This window comes from Alligator mississippiensis, chromosome 7 (assembly GCF_030867095.1).
Source record: "Alligator mississippiensis isolate rAllMis1 chromosome 7, rAllMis1, whole genome shotgun sequence".
Taxonomy (NCBI): Eukaryota; Metazoa; Chordata; order Crocodylia; family Alligatoridae; genus Alligator; species Alligator mississippiensis.
Genome location: NC_081830.1, coordinates 81119487 through 81147227, shown reverse-complemented (window position 1 = coordinate 81147227; position 27741 = coordinate 81119487). Strand labels below are relative to the sequence as shown.

Genomic DNA, 27741 nt, shown 5'->3' with positions numbered 1-27741 from the left:
AGGACCTGGCGCTGGCCCATTCCACCCCCATGTGCTGGGATTAGGCTCTATGGGCCTGGCAAAGACTCCTCCTGCCCCAACATGCCCGGGCCTGGCACTCCCCATCCTGACTCTCTACATCAGAAGTGGGCCCTGGGGCCCAGTGCCACCCGTCCAGTCCTACACACTGGAACTGGGCACCCTAGTCAGCACAAAGGGCCTGAGCTCCCCGACTACCAAATTTCCAGACCCAGGGGGAGCCCCACAGGCTAGATGACACAGAGCCGTGGGCCCGATCTGGCCCAGGGGCCAGGGGTTGAGCAACCCTGTGTGCTAAACCAGTTTAAAGAGATTACTCACCCCAATGTGCTTCATGGGGGAAGGAAGGTAGTAAGAGGTTTTTGGGGTTCTTTTTTTTAATTCTCTCTGTAGTCATTGCTGTGTGACAAATCAAATCATGATATTCAAACTAAAAGGCATTATTCTCACACCTAATAACCAAGTTTATGTAATGATGGTCAGAAACTCTAACATGGATATCTGTAATACATAACCCATAGGAACATCTCTGTCAACTTCGATGCTGTTCCAGGCTAGCGTCAGCCTCAGACCATACAGAAATCCTAGCCTCAACCAACAGGCATTTTGCCTTAATTTTAACAAGAATAAATTGAATCTTGTGTGAAACTCAATGGGCAAGATTCAAAACTAAAACATGCTGAGGTTATCAACAGAATTGTGTTTTAACTTTGGATGTTAATCCAAATAAAGCAGAATAAGAAAAAAAAAAAACCTAACCAATCCATGGAGAACTGAAACTATCAAGTGATCTAACAGTTGTTAGAAATAAGTTTCAAATAATACAGGAGAAAGTCAAGCTATTATTTCAATAAAGTATTTTCACTCAACTGCCGATGAGCTTTAATCATGGAGAAACTATTATTACTCAAGGGTTTAAGAGCCCTAATCAAGGGCCAGGACCAAACTGTACTAGACACTGTAACAACATGGAACAAGAAGAATGTGATGGATGAATTCCTGGTGCTGTACCTCACCAACTAGGGAGTGTGGGGTTCAAACTTCAACTGTCACAAATTCCCTGCTTGACCTTTGGGAACTTAAGTTTTGTGTTTTCAGCACTATAAAATTAAGATATCTTTGTCATGTGTATTTGAAGACTTAATTCATCTGGAAATGCAATTTGTGATCCTTGGAAACATAAAAGAAATCATTTCTTACAAGAAATTACATTAATTGATCATTACTGACAAGAAATGAGAATCAATATAAGGATGAATAATACCATTCTTCCCATACAAATTTGATGTTTAAAATGTAAGCTATCTCTTACACCTCCTCAAGACAAAGATGGCACAACAGATTTCAGATCTATTGGGCTCACATTTAAAAAAAAAAAAAAAAAAGCAAGGGTACATCAGTTTTCAAATAAATGAGATAGAAATATGTTTTTATGAAAATTATGAAAAATGGTCTTTGAACATCTGTTTTATAAAATAGGTTTATAACATGATGGACCCATGTAAACATACCAAACTTCAATAGATTGGGACCAAAATGTTAAAGCCTTGGCAGCTAAAATTGGACCATGATATCCACAGGTGCTTAATACCTGCAACTCCAAACAAAGTCAAAAGGAGTTGCAGATACTCAGTACCTCTAAAAAATAGGTAAAAACATACCTGGCCACAGCTGATCCACTTTACTGTGCACAATACATGTCACCTATTGAACAACATTGGGCAAAGGCCCTATGTGGGACAACAGGTGACATGTTCCCCTTGTCCTTAATGCTCCGTATCTCCTTGCTGGGACCCATGCCAGGTCCAGTCCTTACTCCTGAGAAAGCACAGGTTGGTGTGGGTCCCGACGCTGGGCACCATGGGATCTGGGGCATCCCCAGCACCCTGTGCCTCCATACCAGGATCCATGCCAACCCATGCCTTAGTGTTGAGCACAGATCAGCAGGAGTTCTGGCAAGGAGATGAGGGGCAGTGCAGGACTGAGGGAATTCCCAGTGCCCATGCCTCCATGCCGGGACCCATGCCAACCAGTGCCTCTGCATGAAGTACAGATCGATGAGAGTCCTGGCAAGGAGATACAGGGCAGTGTAGTACCCAGGGAACTCCTGGAGCCCTGTTGAGACCCATACCGAGGGTCCTGTGCCAACTCATGCATCATATCACGGTCCTGGCATGGACACATGGGGTGCCAGGAATTCCCCAGTCCTGTGCCTCCATACATGGACTTTCTCCACTTGCAGAGATGCACCCCTGGAGATCCTGTGACAGGTCCCTAAGTGGGGGAACCTAAGCTTTCCTCACTTATAGTAAGGCACTTCAAGATTCCCCAGGGCATGTCTCTGTACACAAGGAAAGCCAGGAAGATAGTCTGGGTGCTTGAAGGGCCTGACCCTGGGTGGGAATTCCTGGGTTGTGCAGGACTGGGTCCCCCAAACCCCTAGAGCACCTGCCCAGAGAGGCTGAAGAATGCAGGCAGCTTAGGCAGCCCATACTTTCCCACCACAGAGCTAACAGATGTCCACCGCAATAAACTAGCACTATTTAACACTACCTTTCATCACAGCTACTGAGGTAGCATGACAAAGGGAAGGGACATCTATTTGCTCACTCGACACAAATGCTATGTGAGGCAGTGTCTGTTTCTACCCAAAAATCAGAACACTTGTATAGCCGAAGTTTTAAAATGTTGATCTTAATTATAAAATCAAAAACTCTTAACAAATATTTCAACAATCTAAATAGCTGTTTTTAAAAAGAGATTTTTCTGTTACAAGAAGTGGTATAAGATTCCAAATATGACTTTAAAAAAGAGAAAGAAAAAAGAAAGACACCCCAATTTCTACTCCCATTTTTTTAAAACAGCATTACTTTGTTTTCTGACCATTCTTGAGAGATGCTAAGGGCTCTCACTCAACACAATGATGGCTGAGAGCCCTCAGTACTGTGAAACAAACCAGTCTTTATAGTAGCAAATCATTAGACTGAACATATGGAAATCCTGGAAGTCTGGGCCACTACTTCCCCCCCACAAGTCGACGGGCGTGGAGCTGCATGCCAGACAAGCAGTGGTGTCTGCCTGCCCACCTGCAAGGCACTCTGCACTGCTCTGACTCCTGGCCAGACTGCGACCTACGCCCCTGCATTTCCAAGACGCCTATTTTAATTCCCAACAGCCGGCTGCGACCAGACTCTGAAATCTGGGACTGTCTGACATATGGCCACCTACAAATCATGCTTCTGGTGTAGCCAAGGAAATTAACAGCAACTGGAAAAGCATCCAAGTGATAGCCAGTTACTTTGGACTGAGTGACTTTTACAGGGAAGGCAAAGAAACTGGAAGAAACAGAATCAGTTATATTGAGGCCCTGTTTATGTTGTTATAGTTTTTTGCAAATAGGACACCTTGGATATTCATTTTGAAAACTGTCCTTGGAAGACAATGGAGACATTCTTCTGAATACCAATGCTGCCAGAGTTACTCATGGCCAGACTTTATATTGGAAATCTATGTTATATTTTTCCTGATGATCTTAACCTTTTATTCACGTAAGTGCATGTTGTTCTGATGCCTATTTAAGTTGCCTGTCTATACCCCAAAATGTGACTCCTGTTGAAATATAAAATTCATTTCAATCTGAAGTCTTAATGAGTACCTTACCAACCTTCAAAACCACCTGCTTCCTTGCATTATTCTGAAGCAGCTACAATGAGGCATGCAACTAACAGGCCATTCATTTAAATGAGAAGCTATTAGCAAGACAGTTCCCTTTCCCTTTAAAAGAAAAAAGGGAGCTTCTCCTCAGCAGCATGGGTCAGCTGTTTTGATGCAGCTGTTAGGTCTGGATATTCCTACAAAGCACTGATTCTCAGCCTGGATGCTGGGGTACTTTGGGGTGCCTTGAGATCCTTTCAAGGGTGCCACAGGGTGCTAAGCAATATTAGCACTATTAGGTATGCAAACATGATTCCCAAGGTAAACCCAGAGATTTCAAACAGGAATCCAGTGCCAAAACTATACTGCCCTGTTGCAAGTTCTTGCAACAGAAGAATTGCTCTATTTCTCTGTATGTAGGGGAAAACAAAAAAAAAAAGTCAAGTCTAAGAGCTGACATTTTCCAAGTGGTGGTTTGAGCCTAACAAGGGTGCCTTGCATCTAAACGAGGTTGAAAGCCACTGCTATAGAGATATAAATGAGTCAAGCTGCTGCATCTCTAACTGTTGAATGAAAGAAGTTTAAAGTAACAACAGTTTGCTTGGCTCACACCACTATACAAACATGCAGGTACAGGTACATCATAATAGCCTACAGGAGTTGATATCCATCTAACTGTTATATCTGCCCTAAATGAAGAGTCCCCAACTCCATAACTTCCTTTATTTGTACTACAGCAGTGACAACAGGCTCCAGTCACACACCATGACACCTACTTCCAAAGTATTATCAAGGCTGTCCAACCGGTTGCCCACAGGTCTCCTGCCCTGCAGCTTCCTTCATTGCTTTTAATACAATGGCAGCTGGGGGCTCCAAGCTCCCAGCAGTGTGCAGCCTCCTGGCTTGTGGTCACACAGTGCATGACCCCCAACCACTGAGAAGGTGGACAGCCCTATATTATGAATCCATAACAAAAATTCCTTGTCCCAATGAGCCCCCTTGATCTGCCAGAGCCTAACCTAGATAACCTCCACAAAATGCTGTTCCTTATCCCTTCCTGGTGGGGATGCGATTATGCCCACATTTTAGAACAGAAATCTTTTGGTGACCAAGGAACAATGTACATTATAATTAAACTAAAAAAATTTTATTAAGTGACGAGGTATTATTAAGCACACTTGACCTATCTAACAATATTCTAAAACAGGCTACGTTTAATATTAATTTTATAGCAGTTAATATATCTGTGTGTCAACAGCAGGGATCCTGGTTTTCCATTTCCCGTGGAAAAAACAGAGAAAACACGGATTTTCCCTTTTAGAAGAGAAACCCAGAGATTTCCCCCTTTTACAAAGAGCTCTGCAGGCTGGCTGAGTTCCAGCCTCCAGGAGCTGCTTGCAAAAGGGGCGGGGAAAACACTGGACCCTGCCTGGAGGGGAAGGGAGGGGGAAGGGCAGGGCCCGACATTCACACTTACCTAAGGCTGCTTCAGGCTCACTCTTCTTGCTGGAGGTAAGTGCGGCTTGGGGGTTGCAGGGCAGGGCTGGGGGGGGAAGCTGGCTAGGGGCTGAGGGAGCAGGAAGGCTTGCAGCCAGCCAAGCACTCTGGCCAGGAGGGGGTTTGTAGCCTCCCCGCCCGAGTGCTCGCTGGTTGGAAACCCCCGCCGCTCCTGGCCAGCTGCAAACCTCTCTACTCCCTCAGCCAGCTTGGGCAGGATGGTGGGTTAGCAGCCGGCTGGGAGCAGTAGTGGTTTCCACCCAGCCGAGCACTCTGGCTCCGAGCAGGCAGGCTGCAAGCCCCCTCCCAACTGGAGTGCCCGGTCAGCTACAAACCCTGGGTCGCAAACTTTGTGCTCCCCTGCCCTGCTGCACTCCCCCAGGCTCTCCAGAGCACAGTGTGTGCGACTGGCATGGCAGGGCACAGCAGGTCCATGCATAAAAGCTGCCTGCTGCTGCCCTGGCCACACTTCCTCTGCTTGCACAGGAGCAGTGCACATCCACCCTGCCCCCACCCCCCCAGATCTGGGGGGCGCAGGTTCCCCCTGCCCCCCAGAAGTGCACGCTGCCACTGGGAGCTGGCCCTGCCTGAGCCTGCAGTAGCAGGGGGGAGCTAGCTTGTGCTCTTGCTGTAGCAGCCACTGCCTTCCACTGGGGGTAGGGGGCTGCAGACCTGGGTCCCTGGCCCCATAGCCCAGGCGGCTGGGGGGCAGGGGCACAAGCAGGGCTGGGGGGCAGCAGGGAACAGTGAGGGACACCAGCAGGGCTGGGGGGGAGGCATTTAATTTTAACCACGGATTTGGGGATTTTTATCAGAGAATTTGCCATTTTTTTTTTATCAGAGAATTTGTGATTTTTTTTATCATAGAAAACCAGGATCCCTGGTTACCAGTTCACAAAGGGTCTGACATGGACATGAAGTGTAAAGAAGCGGAACCAGGGGTGCACTGATAAAGATTTTTTCTTGGCCAATACCAATTGCCGATTATTCACCAGACATATTGGCCAATACTGAACTGATAACCAATTAACAGGAGCACAGCTGGTCATTGTGAAGAGCAGTGCCCTGCAGGTAAGTCAGTGGAGGGGAAGGGACGTGAGGGGGGCAGATCGAAGCCACCACACTAAGGGAGGAAGTGGGGCAAGGGCTGGGGAAGGAGGCACTGCTCAGCCAGGGCAGTGAATAGGACCCCAGGGCAGAAGCAGGATGGAGCTGTGGGCGGCATATCCAGGGGATGAACATCCCGGCGCTTAAAAATGGCAGCAGGGGTGCTTGAACTATAAAGCTCATAAAATGAGTGTTAAAAGCGCTGCCGCCACCATCTTTAAGCGTAGGGATGTTTTTAGGAGGCAAGACGAGCAGGGTAAGGATGGAGGCCACTGCAGGCTCAGGGCTCTCCACCCTGCTGCCTTTTCCCGGGAGTTGCATGCTAGCCAAGAGTCCCCTGCCCACCCAGCAGCAGGAGGTACAGCTCACCACTGCCACTGATGGGCAGGGGGCACATAGCCAGAACGCAGCTCCTGGGGCAAAGGCAGCACAGTGGAGAACCCCAAGCCCACAGCAGGCAGCCCATCTCTGTCCCGCACACAAATTGGGGGGGGCGGGGGGGGGGGAGAGAGAACATGCCCCCCCCATGCCTTGCCCAGGGCATGCACGCAGCAACGGGGAGCCACACCCTGCCCCAGCCCTGGGTCCCATTCACCACCCTGGCTGGGCAGCACCCCCTGCCCCTCTCCCTCCCCCATCATAGAGGCCTCAATCTGCTCCCCCTCCCCACCTCTTCCCCTCCACAGACCTACCTGCAGGGCACTGCTCTCCACACGGCCCGGCTACACTCCTGGCCATGTGCATGCGTGCAGCTGGGGACATGCATGTGGTATCCAGGGGTCCTGACCAGAAGGCATAAAATATTTATCAGTGACTTTATCAGCAACACCAGCCAAAAAAAGCTGATAGCCAATATTCTTCATTTTTCTTTCATCAGTGCCAACCCAATATGGCACTGATATATTGGTGCACTTCTAGGAGGAACAGTTCTTAAAACCTGAATTTCACAGGAACTCTACAGCAGTTCAGTTACCTACATTTTAAAAATGATGTACAAGTTACCATTCCAGACCTACTCTATTCACTTCCGATACTTTGACAGAAAATGAAAATTGTCCCTAAAGGAGCAGGTTTTACACTGTTTTTCCTCAGTATAAACTGCTAGTGGAGGTTTGGGAAAAGTGCTGTTACAGTGACATTCATTTAGCCATTACTAACCATGAAGACAGTTCACAGTAATACTCTACTTTGGGTGAAAAAATGTCCAAAGTAGGACAAAACAAATAAAACAAAAAAGGTAAAAAAAAGACCAGCAAGTTTTCAATATATAGGCTGGGCTCAAGACTAAACAAACCCGCAATAAACAGGCTGCAGAAAAATGCAATTTTCTCCTTTAAAGAAGAAAAACGCAGGAAACTGGGTTTCTGTTTGCAGGCTGGCAGAGTTCCAGTCTGCAAGGGGCTGCTTGGGACTGGGGAGGAGCAGGATGCAGGGAGTGCCACATGCATGTGTGCGTGTACACACATGCATGTGGCCAGCAATACAGCCAGGCAGCAGTGAAGAACAGCTGCCCCAGCTACCTGCAAGGAAGTCAGGGGGCGTGGGGGATGGCACACAGACGATGCATGGGGTGGGAGCCATAGTGTTCAACTGCATATCACTGTTTTCACCTGATACCTATATATAGTGATGTTTCATTTTAATCGCGGAAAAGCACAGATTTTTGGGGTTTTGATCAGAGAATTTGGGATTTTTAAACAGAGAAAACCAGGATCCCTGGTGATAAGGCAAGACACATGGCTAACATGAGACAAATCTAGAAGGGGCCTTACGTACCCACACCCCTGGTAAAGGGAAGGAAGAAGGAAGGAGACAATACAGCTTAAAACCAACATGTATGTTGTCCTGAAAGGAGAATAGAAAGAATGGCAATCAAATAAGGGACTCCATACACCATGATGATTTCTAAATGCAGATTCATATGAGAGACTGGAACACTGGCAGAAATCAAGAGATAAAATACAGAAGACAGCGCAGCCAAAGTACATCTGTATACAATGACACAGGCAGGAATACAGGAAAGTTGTGTGTATCAATCCTCCTTACATCCAAGCAGGTTTCATGCAGACTGTTATGGTATCCTGCATGGTCATTCCAAATTCAGGTTGAGTATTACACACACAAAAGTTCTTTTTACCTGGGGTTTGCTTGTGTATTTAGGATTAAGCTTTGCTGATGGGAATCATGAATAATTTATAGCATGAGTAGCCTGATAGAGAATTGTACGCCTGCACTGAAAGTTAATTTATTCCTAGGCAAAGTAGTTAGTCAGTGGTCTGTCTGTTGATATCACCACCCAAAGTGGCAATTGTGTTAATTTCTGTATTACGGACACCTTTACAATAAAAACAATGTAAACCCCACTATATTCATTGCTGAGAAAGCTTCAGATGTTAAATGATTTAATAACTAGTGCTTTAGGCTGTTTCTGAACCAATGACATTGAGGTCAAGAGATCTATATTCTATTACCAATCCCTTGAGTCTTTCCATTCACAATAATTCCATTTTTATAATTACCAATTCTGTGCAATTTGTTTCATAGGATTCACCAATATAAACACTCCCCCACCCCTGCTAGTTTATTGGTACACAACAGGCTTCTTGAGGAATCAGAATCAACATCCAGTACATAGTAAACTTGTATTTAATTGCCTGGAACAGGAGACTATGCTGGCTCAAATTCAGTCTGGATAAGTGAATGTTATTTCCACTAGAAACAAACAAGGAAGGAGTTGCACCTGCTTAGGCCAGAGATATATTTGGCCCACCATATTTTATTTTATAGCATGCATCTGTAACAAATGGAAAGAAATAACCTTTCAAGAAATACCTGTCAACCCAACATTTATTTTGTGACATTACAGGTAATAATTATGATTCAGAATAGGACTGTGCGAAGCTTCGGTCCCTGATTTGATTTGGCAGAGATTCGGCCCAATTCAGTGGCCAAATCTCCGAATCCAAATCTGATCAAGGGACCCTTTAATCTCTCCAAATCTAATGGGAACTCTGAATCAATTCAGAGAGATTCAGAAAGATTTGATGATTCCGACATAGATGCAGCTTTAAATGTTTTTTCTACATGCCTCAAGATCCTAGGCAGCTGGTGAATGCTGAGAAGCTGGGGCAGATGGAGCATCCCACAGAAGCGTGGGGCGGGCGTTCCCTAGTGTACTTGGCAGCAGACCAGGAAGTGGACAAGAAGCACTTCCGGTCCACTCTCGGGTCTGCCCAGGAGCACGTGGGGCCCCTCCCAGCTCGGCAACTGGTGCCTCCTGAGTCGGGAGGGGGGGGGGGCAAGGCAGGGGCCCCCAGCATGCTCCCCGGCAGATGCAAAAGTACTTCTGGTCCATTTGTGGGTTCACCACCGAGCACACGGGGGCTCTCCCCATGCTCCTGTGGGATGCTTCATTCGCCCCAGCATCCACGAGCCACGCCTGGTACCTTGAGGTATGTAGAAAAACATTTAAAGCTGTCTCTATGTCCAAATTGCTAATTCTCCAAATCAGCATCGAATCTTCAGATTCAGCCGAATCGAATCAGGGATACTGATCCAAATCAACAAATCAAATCACTGTCCCTGATTCCGGCCAAATCCGAATCGAATACGGCGTTTTGCATACCCCTGATTCAGAATAAAAATGTACATATTCAGGAAATTCAAAGCTACAGAAAGTGTAATGTGGCCCCTTCATACTGTCATGACCCAAAGGTCTGATTTTTTGTGTGTGCTTCGGCACTAGAATTATCCCCGTGGGTTTACAGCTTCATTGCACGGTGGAGTTCTGCTGCACAGAGAACCCGCGTGCAAGGGAGAGTGTTCCCGCCACTTTGCAGCTGTCTTTGCAGGGTGCATTTCCCTTCGCAACACAGAAATGTACGGTGCAAAGGAGTTCCTGCTCTTCGCATGCAAATTTGTTCCCCGCTATTGGCTAGTTCTAAATTATTCCCACGTGGCGGCTAGCGATTGGCCTGCTAGCCGTATAAGAGGCTTGAGCGGTTTCCGCCCAAGCCGAAGAGGACTCCACATCCATCTCGTGGGGACTCTGGGTGCGCGGCAGGGTCATCGAAGCCCTGTGTGTTACTCAGAGGAGTTTGGCGGCCTGATCCACCGTCCACCTCTTCCCGTCTTCGAGCGGTAACTTTCTATAAGACGTATCGACGAGTTTTCTATTTTGAGGCGCGCTTGTCCTGGACATCCGGAGTTCTGTCTGTGTGGAACCTAGCAAACTCCACGTGATTGTTCGTGTTTTCTGTTTGTAACCGCAACTCAAGCAAGTTTCCAGCCTGCACCGCAACCATCTCGGTCTAAGTAAACAATCTTAAAATCAACCGTTAAGTGTCTGTGCCTAATTCTAGCTCGGCGCCCGCCCTCTCCGACCCGGCATGCCTGGGCTGCCGGCCACAGCCCGCGTGCAGCGCAACAAAGGGCCCGGGTTCGCGCCCAGCCCGCACACATACATGTAGTATTGCTGTATATGCCATAATGTGTACTTCTAACGCACCCAAAAATGTATCTTTTTAAGTTATTTAAAAACTACTTTTACTTACTGTATTTTAACTGAATACTGTGGTTTTGTTGACTAACAGGTATATTCGCTTCTAGAAATCATCCACATTATGTATAGTCACTGGTTTCAAAATACCCTGCACTGATTACCCCAACAGTCATTTACATCTAATCTACTGCTTTAGGTAACACACAAAAACTAGATGTATAATGTATAAGACATTATAAATCTAAGAGCCATTCTTTTTAGCTTAAAACTTTTTATAGTACATGCCACTATTCAGAGGCTCTTTCTTCATCCTATTCTTAAATAGACACACTCTACATTAAATAAAAGGGGGGAGGGGTCACTTTAATCATCCTGTAGAAAAATTATAGGAAAATAAGTCAAGCTAGACACAGTTACAAACTGTATAAAAATGCAATGTGGTTCAGATATAAACAAAGCAAATGTGTGTCCCATAACATGGGCTAGGAGAATGGTGAGAGATTTTTTCACCTCTACATTACTGGTCTAGATGCAACTTAAGCCAGTGGTAACCAGATATTACTGGGATCCAATGGCTATTTAAATTATACAAGTAGAGCAACACCAATCTCTATCATCAGCAAATGAAGACAGGGATTGGAAGGGAAAATGTGATTCAGTTTAAAGTATTTTTTCTTAAATGAGGGCTTTATATAAATACAACATGACTGGAAAAAAGACAGGACTTAAAAATAAGTCATTTAAGTAAAAATGTATGCTTTGTTGCAATTGGAAGCTCATACTATAATCTTCCCAAAAACCTCTGTTATCAGGGGTGGATCTGGGGATTCAGGAGCAGCCGGGGGGGGAGGGGGGGTGGAGTTGCACCCCTGCTTCTAGGCTTCTCCCCCAAAACCCACTGGTGCAGGTGCATTGTGGGAGCCTCTTGGGACTTTTTAAAGATCCCAAAGCAGGCAAGCATCCCTGCCTTTCCCTCTGTGCCCAGAGGCATATCCCCTGCCTGCCCTTCTTTCCCTTCCTCCTCCAGTCTCTGCTGCTTTCCTGCTGTCCAGAGGGCAAAGGAAGCTTCAGAGCTGCTCCTGCCTGCTGGGGGCGGGGAAAAGGGGGAGGGGTTACAGCTTAGCTGGGAAAAGCAGCAGCACCAATGGGGAGTGCGTGGGCTTCTCCCCACACTGCCCAGTCCCCCCAGAAGCAAGTGCAAGAACCGATTGACACAGTCACGGCCCTAGGTGAACCCACCACTGCACCCCCTCTGGATCTGCCCTGTCTGTTATCAATAGAAGTTTTACTTTTGATTTCAATATATTAACTGCTTTAAGACTGGTGAAGACCAGTTTTCACTCCTACTCGAGTATGAAAGCATTCTTTTCCTGACTGAGGGGCTAGTGAGAATTGTAAAAGACTTAATATTTACCATTTATTACTGCTAGAAAGACTGAACTATACAGTACACGTGGGATGTTAATCAGTGGTCTTACTACCAAGATAACGTCTACTCCCTCACTTCAGCATAATAATCTGGCATCATTTTAGTAGCGACTAGAGCTGGAATTCAATACTGTAGCCTGTATACGGAATTGTCGAGCAATTTTAAGGCCTAATATCCCATTAACCACCAAGCTAAATACAGTGATAAACACATACAAATACTTTCCAAATCAGTAATGTTTTCAAACCATTATACTGAAACAAATGATAAGGAAAGAAAAAACACAATTTGTTGATACTTATAAAAGTACTTCCTTAAAGCATTTTCACAATGCCTTGATGTTTTACATGCACTGACATTCTCTTCCCAGCTTTTCTCTTAAATAACATTAGACAATTTTCTCACTCAACAGTATGTGCAACTCTTATTGACAATTATAAACTACTCAAAATTGGCATTTAAGAATAAGCAAATTAGATGCTAAGCTTTTAATGATAATTTATCATTTTGTAGTGTATTTTGTTCCTACCAAGAACCTCACATATTACTAAGCTGTTCCAGTTATAAGTCAACCTTGCATGTAATGAGTTAGACCCATATTTTGAAATTTGATTTTAGGGAAAACACATTCTGGAAAAAAAGCTCTCTGACAACTGTATATAAAGACCTTAACCTACTCTTCCCCTTACAAAATCCCAAAGGAGGATCAAATAACCACTGAAAGGCCCCAAGGGTTAAATGTACTAAAAATACTACAGAGCCTTAATGGTGCGCATGTAATAAAATATTATGCACTGACATTCTCTTCCCTGATTTTCTCTTGAATAATATTGGGCTATTTTCTCCTTAAATGTAAGTGCAATTCTTATTAAAAATTATGAAAACCACCACATGGAGAAATGGCCACAAATCAATCAGATGAAATTCAAGAAGGACAAGTGCAAAGCTGGGCACTTAGGATAGAACAGTTGCATGCATAAATACAAACTGGGGAGTGGTTGACTAGGCTGCAGTACTGAAGGGAAGAACCTGGGGGTTACAGCAGACCGTAAGCTGAATATGAGCCAACAAGTGTGCACCTGCTGCAACAAAAGTCAGCAACATGCTCAGTCATATTAACAGGAATGTCTCTTGCAAATCAAAAGCAGCAGTTCTTCCACTTTGGCAAGGCCTCACCTGCAGTACTGTGTCCAGTTTTGGGCCTCACACTTCAAGAAGGATGTGGATAGATTGGAAAGAGTCCAGCAGAGAGGAACAAAAATTATTAAGAGCCCTGGAAAACATGAGTTACAAGGAAAGGCTGAAAGAACTACAATTACTTCTCCAGCACTAACTGTTCTATACTGGGGTGAGGTGGGCAGGATTGGTAAGTGTTTAAATACCTGAAGGGTGATTTTAATAAAGAGACAGATTACTCTGTGCCCACAGAGGACAAGTCTGGAGCAATGGCCTCAGACTACAGCAGAGGACATTTAGGCTGGAGATTAGGAAGAACTTTCCCACCACAAGTATGGTAAGCATTGGAACAGGTTAACCAGAGATGCTGGAGAATTGCTATTGCTAGAAATTTTAAAGAGGAGGTTAGGTCATGTTCAGACACTTGACTGGGGGATCATTTAAGTCAGGGGTCACTTTGTCTGCAGCAGGGGACCGGACCAGATGACTTCACAAGGCCCCTTCCAGCCCTACTTTCCTATGACCGTAACTGAATAAAAACTTGCAATGAAAACTGCAATAAAATAATTTCTGGTGTGGTTATTTGTATAGCATGCATAAAATCATAGCAAGTACAAAAGTCAAGATTGTACGTGGCCTGATAAGAAGCTGACCTGGCATATAAGGCAAGATTTTTTTGGTTCTTTTGGAAGGGAAGAAAGAGAAAGGAAGACTTATACTTAGAAAAATACAGTATATACAAACAGGACAGTTGCACCCTAGGCATGTAAAGGACCACAGAGGTACACGTCAAATTATACAAAAGTAGATGAAGAGACAGTTTTCAGCAAATGAAATTGTAAAATATGTTGTGTGATCTCTAATGTCCATTCAAACCTGGATTTTTAAAGGCATCATCTGAAGGACTCTGGACAAGGTAAGCAGCCTGGTATTCTTCTTGGTCTTACCATCCTGCATGTCCCATATGAAGCCATCTGCAAGACCACAGCTTTAGGGTGAGGACATTCTACAGGACACTCAGCTTGGAACACTATTCTTTATGCACTGGGTAAAGCAGAGACTCTCAGCTCGTTAAACACTAAGGGCCAGATAAACACCTTTCACCATTACAACTTAATGACCCTTTTTATAAAAAAAATAAGCGGGGCAAAAAAATGCATGATGGACTACTTATATCTGAAACAACGCTTCAGGTAGCCGGATATGAGACAAGAGCTCTAAGCAAACCTAGGTGAGAACAACAGGTAGGTTAATCTGACATTTCTTCAACCTGTCTCTGGGAAAAGGTTCCACGAGAAAATTCTACTCTACAGCCATAAGAGCATTCATAATCAGTGGGGCATGATACATTTACTGTGCATTAGTCTAATAACACTGCGCAGTATCATGTCACAGCAAAAACTGCGCCAGCAGTCTACTGCACAGTGTTATTAGGCTAATGCGCAGTAAGTGTCACTAAATAACAGTGTGCCAGTACTACTGTGCAGTAACTTTAGGTATTGCACATTTAGTTAGTATGTTATAAGGGAAGTACTAAACTAAATGTGCAGTATAGAGTGGAGAAGAAACGGTTGGCTGTCATTTTTGATAACCCCGGCCAGCTAACACCTATATACTTGGGGCTAGCGTGGCCATGAGAAAGGTCCAGAGCTTCCCCAGGCAGCATGAAGTCCTCTCATTCAGGCACAACAGTAGGTCAATAGAGTAGCAGTATTCAGTCTTATCCACTCCTGCCTGCTTGCAACAGGAAATCAGATCCTAATCATGTTATGTATACAAAAATATTACTATTTAATTATTTTACAGAATTCTTATCTTGTTTTTTTTCTCTACTGGGACAGTAGGCATCTAAGCCTCCGTCTCATTAGATGGCTGAGGTATATTGTGATACTGAGTCTGACTGTACGCCACCTTGAGCACAACCCTTCGAATGGTTGAACACCATTCGAACATTGCTTTTCCTCAGCAAAACAAGTTAACATCTTCTATGAAGTGTCCAGAAGGGACTAACCTTACTTGATCACTTGTACATTTAGCTAACCATTAATACTCAGAATTGGATACTGAATCTATGAGACCAATACAATCATCCCTACATACCAGGCAGAAAAAAAATAAAGACTATCATGTAGCTTCTCGATACTCCAGTCTCTGCTTGCCTAAAAAGAAAGACTGAGCCAACTTGATTATTAGCAGCCATATGCATTGCATCACTGACACAAAAGTGAACGCTCTGAAATGGGGTGTGGGAGCGGATTACAAGGTTATCAACACTCAAAACATGTCCTTTGCTTTCAGAAAAAAACTATTAACAAGTTAGCGGCTTTCTAGAACTGGACTATATGGTCAGCATGAGTTGCCACCACTGCACTCAGACAGTTGACGAGTATAAAATTGATGAGTATAAAAGCCAACCTTATCATTTTTACATCAAATGCATGCAGGGGTCATATCTCCATGCCTGGTACTTTCATAGCACTAAACGCACGATCGCACAAACCCAGCCCTGCCAACCCTCACTGAACTGGAAGCACATTTCACCGCTCTAGATTTGAAGAAAGGCTTTTTGTATAAGGATCTGCACCTAATCACAGAGAAGTGGGGTTGGAAAGGACCTCCAGGGGCCATTTAGTCCAACCCCCTGCCCAAAGCAGGATCAACCCTGTCCAAACCCCTACAAACCTCAATCTGAACTCTGAGTCAATCCTAACACAACGCGCACCTGACACACGAACCTGCAGGGGAAGGTAAAGCAAGTGAAATGGGGGAAAGGGGAACCCCAGGTCCAGTGAGGAGAAGGGTAGGGCAGGGGGGACCCAGCAGACAAGTCCTGCGTCTACGAACCGCTGCCAGACTATACTCAAGAGCTCCCTGGTAGGGGGCTATGCCCTGCTACACAGCAATGCCGCCCCCCTCCCTCCATACCCGGGGTCAAATCCCTCCCATCCCCACTCAGGCAGTCCATTTTCGCCCTACGCTTCCAACGTACCCCCGCCAAGCCAGCCCTCCTCTCCCCACACCACACCGACCGCGGTGCGCTCCGAAAGGGCCCCTCACAGCGCCGGGCGCCTCCTGCCCGGGGGCGCGGACGGAGCTCCTGCTCTTACAGCGAGGCTCCTGCAGGGCCTCCTCGCGGGCGGAGGCCGCGCCGCGCCGCGCCGCGCCGGGGGAGGGCCTCGCTGAAAGAAGAGCCCGCGCTGCCCCGCGAGCAGGGGAGGCGGGGGCGCGCTCCAGAAAAGGCTGCGGCCCAGACTGACAGGCGGCAGCTGCCGGGCGAGCCGCGGGGCGCGGGCACGAATCCCGCAGCGGCGCTTTGTCCGCCCCACGCGGGGGCCGCGCCCGCCCGCCTGCCCGCCCCCGCCCGCGCTGTGCCCGGCCCGGCCCGGCCCGGCCTGGCCCCACCGCCGCCTCCTCGTCCTCCTCGTCCCCCCGCGCCCGGCCGCTACCTTGTAGAAGGCCCCGTTGGAGCCGCGCACTTCCACCGTCAGCTCCTCCATGTTGGGCCGCAAAGGACGCCGGGACGTGCTTCTAGAAACTGTCGCGGGGGGGCCGGGCCGGGCAGGGCGCTCCCGACACCGCTCGGGCTCCCGCGGGGGGCGGGGCTCGGGCTGGCTCCGCCCCCGCCCGCCAACCGCCCGGCCGGGTAAGGGGGGGGGGCGCTGCCTGCGGCCTCGCGAGGGGACGGCGTCTGAGCGCGACTCGCGCGGAAAACACTCGGCTCGTGTTTACAGGCCTAAATGGAGGCCCGTGGGCGCCTGGGGCCTCCCTGGCCAGGGGGCACCGCGGCGCCTCCGCCCGCACGAGGGGTTTCTCGGCGGGCGCTGCCCGGGCTGCACGTGCACACGCTGAGGGGCTGCTCCGACCTGCCTACGGCTAGGTGGTCGTCACAGGACAATCCGCTTGTCCTCTGTTGATACGAAACCCCACGCCTTTACATCCTCTTTCTTCACAAAGGAAATATTTCTCTCTTCAAAAAGAAACCCGGCGCCTGTATGTCCTCTGTTTTTCTCTCGAGAAACAAACCGATGCCTTTAATGCCTCACGTTTCTCTTGAAGAGAAAAACAGAGGGCGTGAAGGCGTCGGGTTTGGTACGGATAGAGGACGGAGTAGCAGAAAGCCGGACGGCCCTCCGATGGCCGCCCTACTTGCAACACGATTGGCTCCTGAAAACGGCGTCTAACGTCGAAACGTTGTAACTCGGGACCGATTTTCCCGTAGGAACGGTGTTATAAATGGGGGATTGGTTCCTGAATCGAGGCCACATACCTTATTTTCACCAAAAATAACCCAGAGTTTTGTACTCAGTCAATTATAGATGAGTAATTTAGCTACATTAATGTATTTATATTGTAAATAGCAATCGTATTCATTTGGAAGGACTGCGAGGTGACTTTGCTGGACTTTTTGAAAGGCTCTCGGAGTAGCAGCCAGGGACGGGAACCTTGTAGTTCACGTTGGGAGCAACATAAGTACCCTGAATCTTTCGGGTTTCTGTTTTGCAAACACCGCTGCAGGGTGAAGCGAACTCCAGAGGGACCATTTCCTTGTGAGCTGAAGCAGATGTATATAGTTTTGGTTCCTTGTCTCTCTTTGTCCTCAGTGGACTGGACGGCACCTGTAGGGGAGGCAGACCCCACTGATACAGGTGCCTGGGGATGCCCCAAATTCTAGATGCGTTGTTTGTACAACCAAAACCAGACCGGAGCATAAGCCTGGCACCCACGAGGGGCAAAGCTCAAAGACGCAGACTCAGAACTTTTGAAGGTGAGACCCATAGCCACAGGGGCCTTTATAGGGGTCACAATGGGACCAGGGGGCCCAAGGTCAAGAGGGCGTGACCAAAGCTGAGCCAGGCTTTTGCAGTCCTGGGCAGTGGACCCCAAACGGAAAGGCTCAGCTAGAGTCCAGACAAGTCAGGAAGGTCACGGTCCAGACAAGGGTCCGCTGTCCAAAGCCCTCTTTGTCCTCAAAGCAGTCTCCCTTGTCAAGTCATTACATCAAGGCATAGCAGCCGTGATCAGAGTAGGGAGACCATAGAGAAACAAGGGAAGCTAGCAGGAAGCTAGCAATTAATCTGGGTTGGAAAGGTGGATAAAGTGGATACTGCTAAATAACCAGGGCTTATTTCTGTAATGAGTTCTGTGTACAGGTCAGAATTACTCATATTTTTGTTGGAGATCAGGCAGTGCTAGGGATAACGGTTGCCTGTTTGCATGCATAATACTCGCATGCAAAAGTATTCTCTATTTCAGGCGTTGGCAAATGTTTTTGGGCAGAGTGACGAAAACACCCACAGCCTCTGCCTGGAAGGTGTTGGTGTGCCAGGGTGGATGGTGGGGGAGCTGCAGGGCACCTGATCTACAGGGGACAGTGCAACCCAGGCCCCTTCCCCACCGTTTGCCCCGAGGCGTGCATGCACCCACCACTGGCAACTAGCCAGGCCCCAGCTCCCCAGACACCGGTGCAGCTGTTTGCATTCTCCCCACCACCTCCTGTGAGCAGAGCCAGGGCTGGTTTTGGCAGGCAGCCAGGAGACTGCAAACAGCTGCACCAGGGTCCATGGATCCCCAACCCACCTCACTGCTGGTGGCACATGCACACACACCTCAGGGCAGAGAGTGGGAAAGGGGCCAGGGCTGCATTGCCACAACAGGGATTGGGCCCTTTGCAGCTCCCCTGCCATCTGCCCAGAGGTGCTTGTGCACCTGCTGCCAGCAACAAGCTGAGCTGGGGCTCCATGGACCCTGGTGCCACTGCCTGCAGCTTCCCAGCTGCCTGCCACAGCCAGCCCAGGCTCTGTAAGGCCCTAGGTCTGGGCAGACCCCTGCTGCCCGCCAAGGAGCCTTGGGTGCTTGCAGCAGGCAGGAGGAAGGCTGCAAGCAGTTGCACTAGGGTCTGCAGAGCTCTGGTCCATCTTGTTGCCAGCAACAGGTACATACACTCCTCCAGGTGGGTGGTGGGGGAGCAACAAGGGGCCTGATCCTTGTCGCAGTCCAGCCCTGGCCCCTTCCTCAACGTCTGCCCCAAGGTGCATGTGCCAAGCAAAATGCCTTTAGTGCGCCATGCTCTGGCACGTGTGCCAAGGGCTGTCAACCCCTGCTCTGTTTATTGAGTCACATTCATGTCTTCGGGACACAAAACCTTTAACTACAAACATCCTTGAGTGATTCATTTTAAGATTAAGCTTCAGTCATTTTAGAACGACACACAAGTAAGGGCCCATTTACAAGCTGCTGCTTCTACATTCTCACTAGAAGAGGATATTCAACGCCTCGGAAAAAATGAACTATGTGAACCTCAGCGAGAAATATTATGTAGCAGACAGTAATGCAACCAAAGGATGTATGCCAAAAAAGCATCACTTAAAAACCTTCTCTAGTAAGCCTAATACTATAAGGCTGAAAATGTTTTAATACTACATATTTAAACTAAATAATATCAAGGGATTTAAAAAAAAACCCTCAAAGCACTGGATATTAAGTCTTGTCCTCAGTAGTAAAAACAGCAAATAAAAATCTGGGATGTACTAATTACAGTACAGAAGTTATTTTAGGACTGTCTGAAGCACTAGGATAGCCATATTTGGAGTATTTTGTACAGTTCTGGTCAGCAATGATAACAAGAACTGGCTTGAGTCAATGTAATCTGCATCTGAATTTGACTGATTAAAATTGTTTTGCTCAAAGTATATACTTGATGGTGTTTAAAATGACATGCTTGTTCACAGACATATTGGGGCAGACTGCTGCAGCTGGGTGGAAGTGGGGCAGAAGGCAGCTGTTTTTAGGGGATTGGAGAGCGTACCATCGACTTGGAGACAATCAGATGGGAAGGGGATTCTGTGCCAAGTTCAGCATTCATTTAGCTGAGTGTAAATCAGGAATAACTACTGAAATCAATTAAGTTCTGTAGGCTTGTGCTGTATTAAATGAGAACAGGAACACAGCACTTTTGCATACCTTCTTTTCCATTCTATAAAAATATGCCCATAGTGGTAAAAATAAGCACAAATCATCATAGGTTGAAGCCTTTAATGCACTGTAATATAATGCAATACCAGGACTTAAACCTTTTGCTGAATGCAGTTGGAGCTTCATGTTGGGGTTTTACTAATGACTGGTTAAGTTTGGAAACTATCTAGAAGTCTGAAGGCTTGCCATAAGCCAGCGAACATATAATTTCCTGCTCTCTTATTTATTTGGGCTTAATTTTGCAGTAGAAAGTGCAAAGCCCAAATAGGCAACTGGTCAGTTAGCCACTTTGCTGCCGCTTCATTTGGGGAAATGATCAATAGTTTACTTATTAGGACGTTCCCCATTCCTTCCTCACCTTCATCCTAGAATGACTCTCTCAGGCCCCAATGTATTAGAACATGAGGCCTTCATGGAACAGACTTTGGATCCCGAAACTTGTGACCTCTTCTCACGTTTGAAAGATCACTTATGAAGACATGGGCAGGTTTATGGTATGTGAAATGTATTACTAGTAGCACAAAACATATTCCACATAACTTTTCTTCAAGCTATGTGCTACGTTTTATAAATCTTATTCTCAAAAGTAGTTTTACCAAGATAATGGGATTACCCTCAGTAGTACTAGGTACATGAATAAAATTTACAGAATGGGCCTTTCAAATATTTCCAATCAAAAGCTATATTAAAATATATAGTGTAATTACTTATATAGTGTAATTATAAAGTTACTTCTATGGTGTAATTTAAAACAAAGCTACAGTAATCAATCCCCAAACAACCTTATAAGCCCATGAAATTCTAATTCTAAATATGTGATTATAGAGAGAAACTTAACCTTGCAATGACATGAAATAACCATGTGTTTGGAGTACGGGATTTTAGTGTGTGGGGTACCAAATAAGAAATAATTAATCTTTTTTAAAAAGTGTCATGGGATTCTTTTTTAATTACCACAAAACAGTAAAATATGCTTAAGAACAAAGAATGTAAGCCACACTTATAGTATGTAGTATTCTACCCTGGGAAAAAGTGACACTGAAAAAGGCTTGATGAACAAGCAGCTGAAATAGAGATTTTAGTGCCAAAAGGACTAACGCAATTCTTAAGTTTATACACAGTGGAAACTAAAGGGGGAGTAGGGAGGTTATATTACCTCCGTATTTGACCCTGGTTTGATTAGTACTGGAATACTTTATCCAGTTCTAGTGACAGAATTTACGAAGGGTGTTGATTAATTGGAGAAGGATCAGAGAAGAGTCAGAAAAATGGAAAAAGGCTTAAAAATATGCTTTATTATAGTGACAGAGCCTAGAAGCACAATCTGTTTAGTCAATTAGAAAGGTTAAAGCATGACTTGATCACAATATAGAAGTACTTACACGAGGAATACAACTTTAATAATGGGCTCTGCAGTTTAGCAGGCAAAGGTGTAAGATCCAGTATTTAACTCGAGATTGGATATTTTGCTAAAATAATGATTCTCAACCAGGGTGTCGAGGCAACCTGAGGTGCCTTGAGATCCTTTCAAGGGTGTGACAGGGTACCACATGATGTTAGCACTGTTGGGTGTAAAAACACGATTCACAAGATAAACCCAAAGGGCACGTCTACATGTGCATTAATGTGATTTAGTTAAGTGCACTGAATCTAGTGCGTCCATTATGAAGTACTAAGACAATGTGCATTAGCTGGTCTCAATGTGCGTTAATTAAAAGGCCCCACTGTGGTTTGAGTTCTTTGCTAAAGAAAAACTGCTCTATTATTTTTTGTAGGTCAAAAAGGAGTGAAAACTATGTGCTGGGATTTTCCAAGGGGTGGCTTGAGACTACAGAGGGGTGCCTTGAGTCTAGAAGGTTAAGAAACACTGTTCTAAGACTAAGGACAGAAATTATACATAAACCGGTAGAAGTGATTGGAAACCATTCCAAATCTGTAACATTGGAAAGCTCAGTGCACATAAACCCATTTCAAAATGGACCAGTTTAAGATAAACTGGGATGGATGTAGTATCAGACCTATTTAAGTTAAATTGGTTTATTGATCTTCTGTGCCAGCTGCCCTCCAGATTCAAAGTTAACTCTCAGTCCCACAGCATCCCAGGATGCTTTGCACCTCCCCCACAAGGCCTCCTCCCCTGCCCTTCCAGGGTGAGTGGGTTAGCTTTGGCCCAGGCCGTCTGCTCCAGCTGAGCCGGGACTTGTGCTCTAGCCTCCCCTGGCTTCTGGCCTGGGCCACTGCAGGCACGTAGCTACATTTCCAGAATCAAAAGTCAATGTCTGTTCATTTACTTATCTGTTCAATCTACGCAGCTGAAACTAACCTGCAAAGACTGAACTGATTCAGCCTTGCGCTTTTTGACTTTCTCTTTAAGACTGTCCAAGGTCCAAGAGAATTAATTTAGGTCTTATGGCCTGAGTTTATGCAAGAGGTCCAACTACTGGATCACAATGTTCCCTTCGGCTAATGATCTATGATTTCTCTTTTACATCTTGAAAAGATGACCAGCTCCAACAATGAGGATCTAAAACCATATTGGAAATGGGAGCGTTAGGTAAGTACTGAATCAGCATGCAACAATTATTAATCACACCCTAGAACACTTTTTTTTTCATTCTGCCTAAACACAGACAAGGAGACAATCTGGCTTAATACACTACTGATTAGAATAGCTTGATAAATGCCTTAGCCTTTGTACTTGTTTGTATTTATAAGGTGATCGAGTTTTTTTGCTACAAGAGACTGTAGTATCTTCAGTAACCAAGAAAGTGAGTTGTTGCACTGTACTGAGCATATTCCCAGAGCTTCAGTAGAAAAAGCAGCAAACTCTCTAAATATAATTTTCTTTGAAAAAAAAATTGAATTTATTTGCAATCTCAGTTTTGACTTAGACTTGTGTCCTTTTTTATGAACTACAAGTATAATGGCCTAGTTTCTACATTCTATTGTATTCATAGAAATGCTGCCATCTAAAAGCGTATACAGTAAGTAGTAGGAAACTTTGGCTAACATCTTAAAGTGGGTAAAGTTTCTATAGCTCTCGTTTGTCCTGGTGTTTTGACAGATTGCTGATATCCTTGGATAACCCTAAACTCTCTCTTCTAGATCATTCCATGCATAACAACATCATGGGCAAATAGCACAACTTAGAACCTGATTCTATAAATTACTGTACTTCCTTAACTCCCAGTTAAATCAATGGGAGCAAGTAAAGGTGGTTTGAATGTCACAGGATAGCCATATAGACCACATAAAGCACCTATACACGAGCAACGAGGCTGCTCTGACGCACTGCAATTATAGTGCGTTGGAGCAGACTTGATTAATCGAGTCTACTGGAGCGTGGTAATTACGTGCTCCAGCAGACTCCAGTGTCTCATGTATTAGTGTCCCCATGCTGAAAAATGGCAGTGGAGGCACCTTAACTAAATCTTGAATGAGCTTTAGTTAAAGTGTCCCAGCTGCCATTTTTCAGTGTGGGGATGCTGATGCATGAGATGCTCCAGGCACTTTAATTAGAGCGGCTCTCGGAGCCACTCTAATTAAAACGCACCCCCAACACTCCCCGACCACCTGTATTAATGCCCATAGGTGCTAGTAGATGATAGAAATAGCCTACCAATAGTTTCACTGAATTTTCCATAGAAAAATAATACAATCCCATGTATGGGGTTTTTTGGGGGGTGGGGAGGGGGTTGTCTGGTGTGTGTGTGTGTGTGTGTTTGGGTTGGGGGGTGTTATTTTTTAATTTGTTATCCTGCATAATGAGGCCTGGAGGCAGTACAAGTTGTGAGCATCCTATCAAAGCACTTTCAGGAGAACTGCAATGGATATGGAGATAACTACTGGGAAACAGAGTTGAATAAAGGTATGTGGCCTCACTACAAACGGCCCTGGCCTTGCACTGATTCCCACAGAATCTGTCTGCAGGCCCCGTGGCCTGTTCTACAGAGGACAAGCCTCTCTCCCCAGAAACAGCTGGAAGAAAACTTAAGAAGGAAAATCTGTGGTGTCCTATACACGTTTTATTCCCAACAGTGGTAACAGTAGTGATATTAGACTACGCACCTTGATGATTAAATAATTAAGGAAATATTTATAGGCACATTTTTGGCAGCACACCACAAATGCACTCCCAACAATTACAGGTGAATGAATATCTGTCTGTAGATGGGAGAAACTATGAGAGCTAAAATACATCTTCAAATAGTGCGAGCAGTTTGAGAGAGAGGAGGCCCTGATAACTCCAGAGGACGAGATGGTCTGTATGTAATAGTGGATATGACATTTCAATTTCTTGTTCGAAAAGAGGATTCACAAAAGGTGGCGCCGACTGGGTGCAAATGCAAATATTTAAATAAATATTTATAAATAATATTTATAAATATAAACAATGCAGCATCAAACCCTCTTGTTTACTGATGTGGTAGAGAAGAAATATGTGCCTGCTCCTGCATGAAATAATAAATTGTAAGGCATCATCCTTTGACTTCATCTTGGGGTGGAGGATATACAAGCTGAGACGTCAGTGCTAAATTGTATGTATTATTCATGTATTATTAAGTGTATTATGGATAATATGTACTTATCTTTTAGTGTCTGGATGTGCTTTATACAACTTCAATCAGAGAAAACTATTTCATAAAGATGGTTCAAATCTACTCAACTTAGTAAGCAGAAAAGAATATAAATAACTCATAAAATACAATAGGTAGCATATTATATGCTGGTTTCCATTGCTGGAATCTAAAAAGATATTCATCATCAATTTATCATTGGTCATATAATGAAGGCCTCAAGTATGAGTGTTAAAAGAAAATAGTCCTTGATTGGGCTCTGCATTTACACAGAAATAGCCATGAGGAATATGGATTTCTACAGCTTCACCCACTTGTTCAGGAGCCTCTAAGGAAGGTGTGAGACCAGCAAAAGAAAAAAATACTTATTCCAGACAGGAGTGTTATGGCTCACTAAAACAAAAATTTGACCCATTTTTGATACCTAGGTGAGAGTGAGATTTATCTGGCTAGCCTCCATCTTTAATGTTACTCATTTAGGTCATCCCACCCTTACTCATGTCTCCTGACTCATGTTCTTTGAACAGCTGAAATGTCAAAGGGAAGTTTGGGCGCTGAGCACTGCTAAAGATATGGTCCTTACTGAATTAAGACTAAATTAAGTACACTGAAGTAATTAGGATGAGGACAATCCTCTGCGTAACCCTAATGTATTTATGGGCCTGTCTACACAGAGTTTTAAATATAGTTTCAGAATCACATTTATATCTAGATTGCCTACAATTTTGACAAAACCTGATCATGACATTTTACCAATACATGTGACAGGGCAAATCGCATCACAACCATGACTAAAACGTATGACATTTCTTTTAAATAGTGCAATATAACCCGATCTTTAGTTATTCTCAAGCTCTTATAAAAAGTATATTAGTTAGAATCAAATTAAACAGAGTTTAATCGCAGTTCCTTAAATCATCTCTCAGCGCAGGCAGTCAGGACCTTGGGGCTGACAACTATCTGTTTCCCTGGCACAACAGAACTGTACAATAAAGATCAAGTTAATTTGTGAACGAGTCATAACCTTTCTGGGGCCCTTCCCAAGATGTTGAAATAAATACTCCATTTAATTAGGACTTGACAGACCTCACCTCTTTCCTTTGCAGGTGCTAGGTGAATTTCTCTGAGCTGGTCCTCTTTAACCTTAGCACATAATGCATATCAAAAAAAAGAAAAACAAAACAATATCAAAAGCTAAAATCTGAACAAAAAACAGCAGTCAACTGCACATGCTTCTCTCCCTGGGGAGTAAGGGAACAAACAACACACAACAGATGTGTAGTCATGTTGCTTAATATACTACTGGAAGGCACTCTAATATTAGAGTGATGAGCACAGCATAAGAACCTATATTGAAGAGATGGGATAGCAGCGGTAACGTCTGAGGCACAGCTGAGCTTGTTGCTCAACCTAACTCAATTGAGAGGTTCCTTGTTTTACTAGATTGTAACAAATGAAGATGGAACAGAGCCTTATCTCATTTGTGGGGGGTGAATTTAATCCTTAGTCTTAAAAATAAAATAGCATAACTTAATAATATAATTTTAGTAGGAACAAATTTAATTTGTTCCTACTAAATCCCATTGTTATATTAATCCTTTAAATTGACTTTTTTGAAATTGCTATCTTCTGTTATTAGGGGTATACTTGGTAGCCGTGTTGGTCTGAGACAAAAAAAAAAAAAACATACAAAAAACTAGAACTCTTGGTTCCAAAATGATATTGGTCTAATAAAAGGTATCATTTTGGAACCAAGAGTTCTAGTTTTTTGTATGTCTTCTGTTATAACATGCAACATCTATACTACATTTTAACATCTATATTATTTCAATGATATCCTTGTTCTATTATTTGTCATTTTGAAGAAGGTAAAATAACATATTACTTAACCCAAACAGCTCTGGTCCTCTTTCCAGCACTACATTTATTTTAATAATGAAGTAAATAATAAAGATAACATCATTATTAACAACATCCAAGGTGAACAAGCTTTGAAATCAAATTAGAACTACCGTTAAAGATACTGGAAGAATAATTGCCAACATGTATTTTTATTCCTTTAACTTCCTCTTTGTGCTAGAACCTTAAGTTGCAAACCTCACTTTAAGGTAGGCTCTGGGTATGTTGGCATGGAGGTGTATAGACATGGGAACTTTGTTCATACCAGATTAGTTCATTCACTCTAAATGCAGCAAATTAATTTTAACAGATGAACTCAGTTCACAACATTTTGTTAGTCTGACTTCATTTTATTCATGTTGTCCACATAGGTTATTTAACTGTACAGCAGTCTCACAGATATCCCATGATGCAACATTCTGCTGCTCTGTGATCAGGGATATTTCTTGTGGTAGACCATAGGATGCTCTGTAAAACCTGCAAGACTTCTGAGACCTGGAGATCAGACTAACATACAGCTGTGATTCTTCCCCTACCATGCAATAATTCATCTAGATTTTACTAGTACCATTTTCCAAATGCTGTCACAGTGAGAAGCAGGATACACTGATGATCATCACACCCAGGATGACCATCAATACAAAGAGAATAATACACAAGTATTGGCAGCTGTGCAGCTGGATGAATTTGGTTCAGCAGCTTCAGGTGCCAGGGAAATCCATCAAAGATTCTCCTCTATAGGTGGAAGTAGCACAGAAAGATGAACCAAGCTGTTAATTTTTGCAGGGCATTTAACTGAATTATTATTTTTATTGTCCATTGTTGTTGTTATAATCGTTAACATCTACGGTGAACAAGCTTTGAAATCAAATTAGAACTACCTTGGAGATGGAGGCCCTGGTGGTGTTCTC

The 27741-nt window shown here is 44.7% G+C and overlaps 1 protein-coding gene across 5 annotated transcripts in view; it reads right to left on the bottom strand.

The window, feature by feature from the left end:
* The window catches only part of FXR1 (FMR1 autosomal homolog 1), a 65196-nt gene extending 48263 nt beyond the window's left edge, over positions 1 to 16933 (bottom strand). For 2 of the 5 annotated variants that reach the window (XM_059731176.1, XM_014606217.3), the window contains exon 1: positions 16829 to 16933. In XM_059731176.1, the coding sequence (XP_059587159.1) occupies positions 16829 to 16879 (51 nt within the window). In that variant the 5' untranslated portion in view covers positions 16880 to 16933. The remainder of the gene's footprint in view (positions 1 to 16828) is intronic. The other 3 variants (XM_014606216.3, XM_014606218.3, XM_059731179.1) reach the window with 2 other exon arrangements.
* Between the last annotated feature and the right edge of the window lie 10808 nt (positions 16934 to 27741).